Source organism: Lagopus muta, chromosome 1 (assembly GCF_023343835.1).
Source record: "Lagopus muta isolate bLagMut1 chromosome 1, bLagMut1 primary, whole genome shotgun sequence".
NCBI classification, from domain to species: domain Eukaryota; kingdom Metazoa; phylum Chordata; class Aves; order Galliformes; family Phasianidae; genus Lagopus; species Lagopus muta.
This window is the reverse complement of record NC_064433.1, coordinates 24,871,526-24,884,766: the sequence shown is the minus strand read 5'-3', so window position 1 is coordinate 24,884,766 and position 13,241 is coordinate 24,871,526. Positions and strand designations below refer to the sequence as shown.

The following is a 13,241-nucleotide window of genomic DNA, read 5'->3' as shown; positions in this document are numbered from 1 at the left end:
AAAGCAAAAGACATCCAGTCTGGCAATTCAGAGCTGTGTGTTTAGTTGATGCCTTACAGTAGCTTTCAAGTTAAAAAAAAAAAAAAAAAAAATCTCATGTGACTCTAATGCACTATTTTTCATGTTGTTTAACCTTTGACATCATATTCATCAGGAACTTATGAATGTTCTTTCAAGGGTGAAGAGACTGAAGAAGAAACATTGTAAAGTTCTTTGACAAAGACCTTGTCTTCAACAATGACTACTGTTTCTGTGATTTAGCGTATCAACATCCAAAAATAGCAGATAAACGCAGGGCAGCATGGGAGTATTATCTTTCTCACTGCCAACCATTACAAAAACCAAGATATTTGCAGTTGTATCTATACTAAAAAATGCCAAAACATATTAATTTTACAGTTTTATTCTCAGCTACATGTATGTACATTTTCAATTATTACAATACTATAGAAAAATACTATAAATACTTTTTTTTTTAATTTTTTAATTTAAAAGTTGCTATCTCTGTAATATGCACATCAGTGAAAGGAATCATCAGCACAAAACATGGTACCACAATAGAGCATCCAGTAGTAAGACATAAGCATAGTAATTTGAAGGTAAATTACACCTTGTAATTTGAAGGTAAATACAGGAATACACAGTTAACTTTGTGGCTAACCCATGTTTAAGTCACAGTAACTTCATGTGTACTATGCAAAAACAAAGCCTAGTGTTTCCCTGTATAAGGTCAGACATATGTACACAGTAAAGTACATGTTCAAGCTCCAAAGGATCTAACAGTTATTTGCATTTTGGACCAGTCCTCTTCCTTTTGGAATTGGTCTTATAATTTTATTTCTTTATAATTGAAATAAAAAAATGAAGGAAGCCCCTTAAATAGGGTATATTCAGAAAACACTGTCTAATTCCAATCACAGCTCTAATAAAAAATGGGTCGAAATTCTCTGTTTTGTAAAAGTTACTGCAACAAACTTGTCTTCTTACATAATGTCCATTGTTTTACTACAGTTGGAAAAACAGAAGCAGGGATGGGGGAATAATACTTAAACTACACAATGCATTTGCAACAGAACAGAAAAAAAAATACAGGATGTCATTTCTGCACTGTGCTGCGTGATTGACCTATCTTTCCAAGAACAGCTCTGTTGGCTTTTAGGAAGTTTTATGAGACAGGTTTTCACAGGGCTCTGCTGATATCAAGCATCTTGCAATATCAGAAGCTGAAAATAGGATGTGTTCTTAACAAAGTGTTTACAGTGGAAATACTGACTTTGAAGATGAGAAGTGCATAAGTAGATCCAAAGGCAAGCAAAAAAAAATGGTCAGTGATTGAAAGGAGGGGGAGTATTTACTTTTAGAAGAGAAGGCTGTGAGGGAACTTAATAAGTGTCCTCCTATCTTCAAAGGACAGTGGCCAGGCAACAGATTTCTATAAGAAGTGAATAGGCCAAACAGTAATATGGCATTAAATGGCAATAAAAGTGAGTCTGGCTAAATACCAAGAACAGAGTTCTCAGAGTAATAACATTGAAACATTGGCAGAAGAAGGGAGAGAGTCCAAAAATCAAAAGCCTTTAAATTCAGACAAGCATACTAGAAATTACAGGAGTGTGCAAAAGTGGTGAACGTTCCTGAATCCACTTCAGCCTTACATTTTCAAGCAAATCCACCCTGCCACCAGAGCAAATACAGTGAGACTCGGCCAAACATGCACCAAAAAAAAGTTGTGTTGTTCAGCAAATTAACAGTTGTAAGAAATAAACAAAAGTAATGTGGGGGGTAAAAGAACTGCAAAAATGACTTTGGAGAAAACAGGGTTGACTGAGAAAACTCTCTGAACAGTATAAACAGTAGAAGAGAATGTCTGTCATGGAAGGAGAGGCAGCAGAGCTCTCATGGTTATAGCTGCTGAGGGCTAGATCATACAGCTACCCATTTTCTGACAAATCCCTTTGCAGATGCAGTGATTTTGATAGCATTTCCCCATTGTGGTATTCTCTAGCACTCACAGAGCATTGATGGAGCTTAGTCCTTTCAGGTCCGTTCTGTGCTAACCTCCTTGTGCAATCAGAAATGAGTTGGGGGAAGCCAACTACCTGCACTGAGCATCTACAGAGACATTATCAAAGCAAGCACTTCCATTTGCGCTGGTATACCTGAGACACTCTTGGCTTCTTAATTGAACTCCTGCAGTTAAGATACACATACCTCTCATGGCTCCTTATCCATCACCAGCTTGACTTCTGAAGAAAGGACCCCTAAGGTCTTAAGGCCAGCTTGTCATGTTTTAAAATAACAATGAATCTCCATGACTTTGTGGTCTTCACTGGCAGAAAAGACTCAAGATTTTAACATCGCAGTATAAAAACAGCCTATAAAGTTAAGAAAAGCAAACTACAGGAAGTATTTTTTACAAAAATATCCCTTTGATTTAGTTAGAATTTAAGCTGGAAATCTAAACTGCGAATAAAACCAAGCACTGCAGTTAATAGGCCACACAAGAATAACAATGGATCACAATCAAATTATGAAACTCTGGCTAATATCCTTACTTTGACTCTGCAGTGACCCTGTCCGTGTTCTCATTGATTCATGACATCTGTGAATATAATAAACCTTTGCTGTTCCAGTTCCTCTTTATTGTTGATTTTATTAAAGAACAGTGAGTGTGACTCTTGCTCTTCAAGGATGGAAAGAAACTTTTTGCACAGCTGTGTTTAAAGAACTGGTTCCTGATGCCCTTACTTAACTACTTGCTTTTGTTTCCAGAAGTTATTCTAATTAGGTCAGCCAATAAGATGCTATTAAATGAAAAAAAGGCTGTTAGACAAGCATTCTAGGAAAATCAGTTTTGAATACAAAAAGATAATCTGTTTTTTAGTTTAAAAATCTCTGCTAATGAGTGCAGTTTGTTTGGTCCTTGTAACTAAACAAAGCAGAAACATTAGAAATTCTTCTGTGTATGTCAATTACAACAACAACCACAGATCCATAGAAATTAAGTCCTTGCAGTATGGTAAATGCATAACTAAAATGATGCATCTGATTCAGAGATTCAATATTTTCTGGCAAATACCATGTCAAAACCAAATCTACTCCATATAACACTGAATGATACAGCAATTGGGAATAATGATAATGTTTGCAATCATAGCAGTTTATGTTTTTACATCACCGTTTTTAACTGGAGATAAAAGCATTCAGAAAAGACCAAAAAAAGTCTATATTGTTAATAAATATATTTACTGTGCTTTGATATCCATAAGTGAGATATAGAAAATGGGTCTAACGTTGCAGAGAACCAGCACATGCATACCTTACATTTATCAGTAGATAAGAAAGTCAGGTGCCAGAAATTCCAATAGGTTGAAGCAAAAAAAAAAAAAAAAAAAAAAGATTGGTGTGGCAGCTAATTGAATTCATTCCTTTTAAGGGTTTAATGGATTAATTTCAAAAGACAATGGTTCTTTCTTTGATTTGATTGTTTTCATGTGACCACAGCCATCCTCTTCTTAATTATATCTCACTTAGAAGGCTAGGAGAACTCAGAGGTAAATCAGCCTCCAGAAGTAGGAAGAAGGATCATGAAGCAGCAGATTACTCAGTGTTTGTTGCACTTTTGTTCTGACTCCACAGGAGAGCAGATTTTGTGACATTTGAGATGAAGCGATAGCAGTAATATACCTCTTGTTTAGATACAGAGATGGTAAAACAGATATAGAAGCTAGACCTGAAAACTGTGTATTTCTGGCTTGTAAACATAAGGATGTCAATTATGAGAAAAGGTGTGGATGTGAAAACAAAAAAGAGGAGAAAATAGTATTTTGGTATTTGAATATACTTATATTTCAGTGGAAGGAGTATGGTTTTTGTCCTTGCTCCTTAATTTCTGTCAATAAGGCAGATCTGTACACAGTGTTCTTAATACTCTTTTAAAGTTTTTCATTCCTTGGCAGCACAAGCTAAAGAAGAAAGTAACAAACTGAAAACACTAAGTCTGATTCTGGCCAGTTATTTTTCTTCAAGAAGAAAGTTCAAAATGCAGTCGTTTTGGATAAAAACTTCATTTTTACCTATTTCTAATTTAAAAGATTCATGCCAAGGAGACTACATATATTTCTCTCCCAAAAATGGAATCCATTGGTTGAAAAGCACATTCACTTTGTTAAAAAGTGGGTGATAATTTCACCACCAGATGATTGCACTGCTTGTTACTAACCCCATTTTTTTGTTTCAGTCCTACCTCAATGCAAAAAGAAGCTGTTCCCCAACTCATACATTGCAAGAAAGGAGAAATCAAAGTTGGTGGCAAAAGGCAGTTTGGTGAGGTAGATTCAGAGAATCACAGAATCATCTAGGTTGGGAAAGATCCTCAAAATCAAGCCATGTCATGGAGGACAATCTATTGGTTGAGATATTTTTGTATGCAACATTTAACTCCGTGAAGCATTTCAGTTTCAATAAAGATTGACAAAATGATTCTCAGCCTAAGAAATCTGCTTTCCAGTACCTTTCTCTGTCTCTGAATGACAAGGGGCAACCTTTTGAATCTTAGGATCAGCTTCACAATGTGATGTTTTTTGTCATTTTGTTTTGTTTTGTTTTTTTTCTGAAATCAGAGCAGAACATAATTCTGAGCCAGCCTAGGGTCTGAGTGCAAGGATTGCTGTCACAGAATAAGAGTAGTTGGCAGCAGTAGGTGACATTTCCATAAAGACAATAACAGGACATCAAGGACAACCATGCAAGAAAAAAAATAAAAACAAATATTTCATATAAATTGCTAAGTGGTTCTTTTAAACCTACCTGCTCCATTCTGTGTTAAAATATGCTTTATGGCTGCAATGGCAATGTGTCTGACCATGCTCATGCTTCAGCATGCTGTTACATATCATTCATGGGAATAGCACGTATTGCTGTCAACACTTGAATGTTAACTAAAAATCATTATATTCTTTTGCAATGCATTTCCACTTAGAGTATTAACAGTGGATTACAGTGGATACAGTAATTTTTGCCTTGAATTTTTTAGTAATTTCACAAGATTTGCATTTGTCATTTAAAAAAAAAAAAAAAAGAGAGAGAAAATTATATAAAGATCCTAGAAATTAGTGGGAGAAGAACCCTAGTGTGACCAGGAGTTATAATAATATTACATATTAATATATAACTAAATATAATTTGACTTTTTAAAAATTTATAATTCATTTGGGGGAGTCTTTTCTGAATTGGAGGTTTTTATTTTGAAACTGAAAATATACTTTTCGGTCTGACACTGATGAATATCTAAGAGGATGCCAAGAGTTCATTCAGAGAACATTTAGAGAGTGCAAGGCCCCAAATACTTTTTTTTTTGCTGTACTCCACAGCCGACTGGAATTCTTACAAAAATAGCATAATTGGTATTTTCAATACTTAACTGAGCAAGCAATGTTGCTTTTTTGACACACATTTTACTTAATTTCAGTTTACCATGTTCCATTCAGCAGTATCTCAAATAGTTTAAAAAAAAAAAAGATATACTTTCTCTAATATACAGCAGACCAAAATTTAGTTCCTTTTCCAAATACTTGAATTCTGAAATCAATATTTAAAAACCCTTAGGATTAAAACTGTTTTTAAAATGTCATAAATAGAACCAGGAGGTAGCCTGGCAGAACCAAGCACCCATCTGTCAGTGTTACTGTTGTAATTTATGGCATCTCCATTTCAATTCAGGTACAACAAACACTCAGTAGACACTACAGAGTAGGAGCCAGAATAGTGATATTCAGGTAAGCTTAAATTAGTCAACAAGTTTCAGCCAATATCCACTAAATTCAAGCATGCTATATAACAGAAAGATTAGTAAGATTAATGAAAAGAAAATACTACTTAGTTTAAAGAGAGTTCTGTGTGAATTATAGAATGAACGATTATTACTGGTAAGTCATTATTAGAGCATTAATTATAAGCAGTATTAATTGTAAGCAGTACAGAACAAGAAAAACTAAGTCTTACAAATACTAATGTCCTAATGTGGAAAAGAATGTACATGTTAATAATAAGTTAGGTTAGAATTGTCTAGAAAATCAATTGTTGTAGTTATGTATCTGTATAAAATCAGCCACCAAAATTAATATTTTTCTGATTGAAAAGTAAGAATCATTCTTTTTTCATAATGAAAGAGAAAGTGGTGAAAAGATTATCATTAAATATATATATTGTTGAGTTAAACAAAGAAGCAATATAGAATATTTAATACGTCTACATGTGGTTTTGTCACTGGATTTTCTTACTTTCTTCTCATTTTAATAATGACAACAGTATTTTAGTCTTCAGCAAGTTGTTACAGAACTTTCAGTAGGAAAACATACCACATTATTTATACTGCAACAAAGTGATGTTCTATGAATTTTAAACAGTAAAATTTAGGAAGAGTTTATTAATATTAGCAAGTTTATTCAATTAGCAAGTGCATTCGCGCAGTTGTCAGTGTAGTCAATAGGTCACGTTAAAGAAAGAAGGCAATTTGCTTTAGGAAGATGATAGTTAAAACTATAAATGTGACATATATGCAAAATAAAACAAGAATTGATTAGGCTGATTTTTATCACTCGGTTAAAGTGCAGAAGCATTGGTGCGTCAGTGTCTTTACCTACCGGCAGAGGCTGGATTTCTGTCAGCACTATCACCTCTACAAAACACTGTCGGCCTGGAGCCCAGGGACATGAACACAGCAGGGCAAACAAGACCAGTACAAATCTGACCATGAATTATGTATGTCACTGCTGTTGTGTACCCAGTTGGTTCAAGGGAGAGAAAGGAGAAGTGGCTCAGAAGGGTATTTCCTTTACTCTGTCTGGAATTTCAGTTAAGGAAGAAGAAATGATACAGCACTTTCAAGGAAAGTAACTTCCTGTCTGTGCCTTAAATGCACTATAAACTGAAAAATAGATGCTGAAAGAAATCAATAGCATTATAGAATGGCTGTGTTAATAGTTTTCTTCAATCATTTTGTCATTCTCTCATCAATTTTTCCATTCAAAAAGCCACAAAATCTAAACACAGAGGAAAAACACTTTCTAACACTTACTATCATCTAGAGTAAGCTAATTTTCTTTGCTTTATCCTATGACCCCAGGATTACTCTGAACCTAGTTCATACTCTCAATATATCCTGCACAGTTCCAAAATAGCTTAACAACATGATTTACTGAGATTTATCTGAGCTTACTATCTTTTCCATAGCTGGATGCAGAGTAGGTGTATGAGAGTTGTATTTTGGTGAAATCATTATTTTTCTCAATCAAGTCCAGATTTTATCCTTACATTTTTGTTCCTATGGAACGTCTCACTGAATCAGATATGTAAAAGCTTGTCAAAGCAAGGAAAACTTTCAGATTGAACACTGATGAATTGAATATTGTACCAAAATTTGGCCTCTGGTTTTAGTTGCACTATTCTCTGAGCTGTTCATATATACCTGATGTCTCCTTTGACAACAGCTGCTGTGGTACATAGCTCACTGTCACAGTCAGGGTGGTCTCTATATTGGACAAGATTATCCTTCCCTAAAGACCATGAAATCCCACTACTTGGAGTGCAGATTTCTTGCTGTCACTCTCCAGGGATGATCTCTAACAGAAGTACTTAGGTTGTCACATTAATCCATACTTCACCAGCCCAGCTAAATTTAACCCACATTTTCAACTCCCGGAGCAAGATTTTCATGACAACAACTAATGTTTAATTTTCCCTTCTAAATGCATGCTTTATTTTATATATTGTTTCTTCAAAAACCATTTGTAGTGCAATTGAGTAGAAATTTATATTTGACAAGGCAACTGAAAAGATCTTGCTGAACTATCTCCTTAGCCCCCTTTTCTGCTGCATAAAGAAGGTCTCCATAATCCTTGAATGAAAAGAGCATATCTGTATCAATGAAAGATACTCAAGTCACCTTAGATTTGCAGATGACATTATCTTATTTTCTGGAAAGCTCTGAGGCAGTGTTCTGCACTGAACAAGGGCAGAAAATGTTGACCTTGGATGAATAGTTGCAGAGAAACAGTTTTAATACAGTTATGAAAGAAGGAAACACTACAACTAAAAAAAATTAGAACAGTTAGACCAACTAGGTAGATTAGGCTGACAATGTAAGTAGAAAAAAATAGGGTTTAATTAAGAGCTGTCAGGAGACTGAACAACAGAAGGAACATTAAGTTCAGTCTCCTCTTAGAACAAATTTTGAGTATCCCTGTATTCCTACCCAGAATTCTTGAAAAATAAAAACCAACACCAACAATGTAGGAAGAAAAAAATAGGGAGGAAAAGGAAGATAAGTCTGCCACCATAATGAAAGCCGAATAACCTTAAGAGAAGAAAAGGAAAATCTAGATATGACAATTATGTAATTGCCTAGGAAGTAAACAAAACAATGAACAGACAATGCTGGAATATAAGCAGAAGTTTAAACCATATGCAAGCTTTCTAGTGGACATCTTAATTAGGAGACAAGTCTAAAACTGGTCCTAGCAGTGAGAAGCATGCGCCCGTAATAAATGTGAAACACCGCTGTCCGAGTTCAACTCACACACAAAGCCAAACATTCTGCATGTTGATGTATAAGAAATGCTTAACTATCAAGCAAAACAAATAAATAGAACTTGTTCAACATAAAAACTCCTGGATTCAGAAAACCCTGGTTAGCTCACTGTATATTTGCACTGAACAAAGGGACCTGATGTCACGTGTGAAGCCGAATGGAAGAGTACATCATCCAAAAATTCCTTTGCCAGAATAGGCTGCAGATCACATGAAAGTTTGCCAGCAAAACAAGAAAATGCTCCTAGCAGAGCTTTTGAACCTCTTATGGATCAAAATTAAGCCTGATTGTTTTGTTGGTAGCATTTCTTCCAAAATGGAAAATTTTGGACCACACAGTGAAGAGGTTGGTAAATGCTTTCAATTTCTACTGCTTCATTAAAGCAAATTCCTGTATATACTTTGTCACAGGTAAGGCCATACTGGAAGAAGAGTGTCATTGTTTAGAAGGCATACACAGAGAATTACTTGATCTAGGTTCTATGTGAGTGTGCAAAAACTGCCATGGATTGGAGGAGAAAGGTGTTTGATGAGTGCTGTGAGTGACATCTGATTTGGCTGCGCACTGTGTTTCAAATGCAGAGGAGTGAGGGATCCCAGAAAAGTTAAGGTTGAAAATTCAATAAAACCCACATAAAACTCAGTATAAAACAATTTTCTCTCTCAGTCCCAGAATATAAATTTCAATATCAGTGTCATGGGTGTTCGTTTCTAGCAGGATGTAGGCTTCAATAATAATTTAATTTTATAAGAGAGATTAACATAGTTAATAGTTTTATATGAGTTCAAAGCTATGTTAGATGGGCCTTCAGGTAAGCTACCTGGTATAAGATATCCCTGTCCATGGTAGAGACATTTGTCTAGATGATCTTTAAAGGTTCCTTGCAACCCAAATAATTCTTTAATCCTACAATTAGAGCAAGAAGGAGCCTGCACAGCAACAGGAAATATATACGTTTATAAGGAAATATATAAGTTTATATATGACCTTTCATAGTGACCATTCACATGATCGAGGCATAAATTTTAGATTCTCTTTTACAGCTGTATAGTAAAATCAACCAGCATTAGAATAAAGTTTTAAAGGATTGCAAGTTAGGAAAAAAAAGTCACCTTCTAGAGTTGTGACTTTATTTATAAGCAAGTTGAAGGCCATCCCTCCATCCTCCTGAGTCTGAACTCAGCAGCTTCAACAGTGCAGGCAAGATGGAAGGTAGGCACAAAAGTAGTAGTTGATAAGAGCAGAGATGAAAAATGTGCTTAGCAGATATTAATTCACAAGAATTACCTTTTTCCTTCCATTTTTCTGATCCTCTAGAACCCTTTGTCATTGTGTAGTTTTTGATTTCACAGTCAATAGTCATATTTAACCCTTATTTCCAGTTTCAAAATTTAACCCTAGTTAAGAATATTCTTTCTCACTTTCATCTTAAATTGAAGGGAATTGTAGGGAAGAGAGGAAGGAGAGTGGAGTGACTGTTTTTGTCTAATCACTGCTGCAAGAATGTTTTGTTTGCTAATTCCTTCCTAGGCAACTATCCAGCAATTAGCCCCCATTTCTTCCATTTTATCCTACCAAGATGTTTCACTGATTTTAGGGAAATATTCACATAAACAACTATCTGTTGGATTTAAGCTCGGAGCGGTAACTGTCAAGAGCATGCTGTATTAGAGCTATGAAATAGATCTTTAAAACTTGTATCACTCTTCAGTTGTGAAACAAAGCAGCCATACTTTATGCCCTATTTATGTTACTAAGAATTGATCATAAAAACCTTTTAAAAAGATTTGCACACGTATTTGGAGATGTATGTCTTGGAAGAAATAAGATTACAAGTTGGCATGTCTTGGCTTAAGTTAACATCCTTTAATCACCAGACCATGGTGTGACTCAACTACACTGGGTTCTTCCTGAATGCAGAAAAACAGTTCTGCCATTCATAAGAAAATCCCTCTTTCAACATTTGCCAGTAATTTAAATCACAGTGGACTGGCACTCACGAGCTTTGTGTGTTCAGTCCCTGCACTTGGTATAGTTTCCCTACACAGCCTTGAGCAGAATGTTACATCTTTGCCTCGATTTTCCTTAGAAATTGTGAACAATAATATTTATTTTTCACAATTCCACTATTACTTCTTACTTTGAAAATTTTGGGACAAAGATTGTTTTATTTCCATTGGGAAAATGGAACCTGCTCTTCACTGAAACATTTGCTTGAAACATACGTAAAAATAACAATAATTAATATATATATATATTATATATATATATGATCCCTTAATTATCCACAATAAAAAAGAAAAACAAAGTGCTTTTTCCTTCTAAGGAAGACATATGGCTTTGAAAGTATATATAAAATGTCAGTCTTTTCTTTTATGCAAAAATCAGTTTATTCCTGTTAGTAGCCTGATAGTTCATGGACAAAACCAGATGTACAAATACTTTCTGTAGCAGCCTATTAAGAAATAAATGGTTGCATCACAAGAAAAATCATTGCAGCCTAGATATTTTATTTAGAACTAGTAAAATATGTTTGGCCTAAGTGTAATGTTAACACCTTTGCAGGGTATTTTTTAATCTATAAAGATTTGACTAAACTATACAAAAGTCTGGATTAATTCCTTTTTTTTTTCTTTTTTTCCCTATCCTTTTATTGATAGAACTTGATATTTCTGTCCTTAACTAGAAATGTCTTGCCTGCTCATGTTTATGCAGTACGGAATTTTTGGAAGAGAAGAAAAGAGGTACTGTAACATCAGAAGGAAACATCAAAGGACTAGTGGCAACATCTTAAGGCTTTTATCAAAGTAGTGAGGGAATGCATTAAAGCAACAATATATGTAGCTTACAAATGATAGGACTATCAAACTCAACAGCGTGTCTGATGAACATAGAGGACACAATTTATATGCATTCTTTGTTTTAAAATAAAGATTCAAACAGTGATTTTGCTTTCGAAACTGTGAATGAAACAACAAAAAAATAGACAGGTCTTCAGGTTGTGTCAATTAATGCAGCTATAGTGGAGCTGAAGGCAGCCAAAACCATTTACATCGGGTGACATGTTAGAATTTTCTAAATTTTAAAGTCAATGTCTTCAATATATATAAATATATATATAGGACTTTTTATTCCTTTCTCCTTTTTATAACTATATGAAATTTGGGAAACTGAGCACTGGAATTCCGCCTAATAACGTATAGATCGCTCTCACTGTTCGGAACAAGTCTGTTATGAAAAGGTGGAGTGTATCCACAGAATATCCTTTTGTCAACCCTACTTGCCAAGCTTATTACAAGAATCTATGATTTGGCTTCACTTAGTGAGAAAATACTTGTTGTTTCCTATTTATCCCTAAATTTTCCATTCAAAAATTTTATTTGTAGAAGTCGTAGAACTAGGACCACATGGTAGACTTCAGAATGGAACCAATTATTCTAGTTTCACCTCAACCCCAACCCCTGTGTGGGCCACATCTGCCTTTTGTTCTGTCTTTTGCAGACTGCCATAGGAAAGAACATGGATTACAAATCTACCCTCAGAAGACACACTTCCTCTCCCACACTGTGGTTGTAATCAGCTACAATATATGCAGATAAAAACAAACAGGCATCACAACTTCTGATCACAGAAATGGCAGAATGTGTTCCTATCACTCTCTGCCTTTAATATGTAAAGAAAAATCTCCATGCACTGGGGTAAAATAACCATTCGTTGGTGTAACAGCTAAAGTAACTGGGAGACATATAAAGCCAGTTAGCAGAGCTGGAACTAAAGCCCGGTTCTGTCACACATATATTGTGTGTGTGTGCTATACTGTCACATAGAGATTTAAAAGGCCACCAGTCTCTGGTAGCAGCTAGACAACATATACAGACATGAAAACAATTAATTTCCACAGTAAGATATCTGGCTATTTTGTTCATAAGAAGAGTACATTTGCAAAATGTTCTCGGTCAAGTTCTTGTGCATTATTCCTGCTGGATCATTATTACAGGAGTTACATTTTCTGGAGCCATTGTACTCCAGTTAAGCAGAACAAGGAAGAGAGAGCAAGAGTTCAGAATCACTATTCTCCTTCTGCAGATCTTCTTCACCTGCAGTGATGTCTGACTCTGTGTAGGGTAATATAGGGATGTTAAGCAGCTGATTCCTATTGATGTGCAACTCTTACAACATGTTTTGTGGATCTGCAGGCTGTAGGTTCACAGACAGCTGCTAATCCATGCGGAGGAGAAAAGCAGTTGATAAAAATTAGCACAGGGACCTGGAGATAATGAATAGAATCACAAATCTCAGCTGCTGTTTTATTACAGAGTTCTCAATACGGAAGAAAAAAAATGATGCTTATTATTTACTTTGTCATTTGTACTTGTTTTTTAATATGGGCATTTTCCTTTTCAGAATGGGATGTGACAAAGTTATAGTGAGTCTGAGTCTGGAAGAGACTGGCCCATGTGTCCAGAGAGCAGAAAAATGTCTCGGGGCAGGAGGCCAAAATAAAGTAATTATTATTCTTGAAAGAGGAGCTCTGTAGCTTATAAGAAACCCAGGATATTTGTTTATATATGGATAATGTCCCCAGGCTGCTTAATACTCACTGCAGCGAGCATTAATGTCTTTTTTTCCAATATTTCTTTCCAATACCTCT

General features: G+C 35.1%; 1 protein-coding gene across 3 annotated transcripts in view; it reads right to left on the bottom strand.

Annotated features, from left to right (window-relative positions):
- Positions 1-6,788, bottom strand: part of TFEC (transcription factor EC) — a 51,937-nt gene extending 45,149 nt beyond the window's left edge. For all 3 annotated transcript variants that reach the window (XM_048946860.1, XM_048946870.1, XM_048946875.1), the window contains exon 1: positions 6,645-6,788. In XM_048946860.1, the coding sequence (XP_048802817.1) occupies positions 6,645-6,755 (111 nt within the window). In that variant the 5' untranslated portion in view covers positions 6,756-6,788. The remainder of the gene's footprint in view (positions 1-6,644) is intronic.
- Between the last annotated feature and the right edge of the window lie 6,453 nt (positions 6,789-13,241).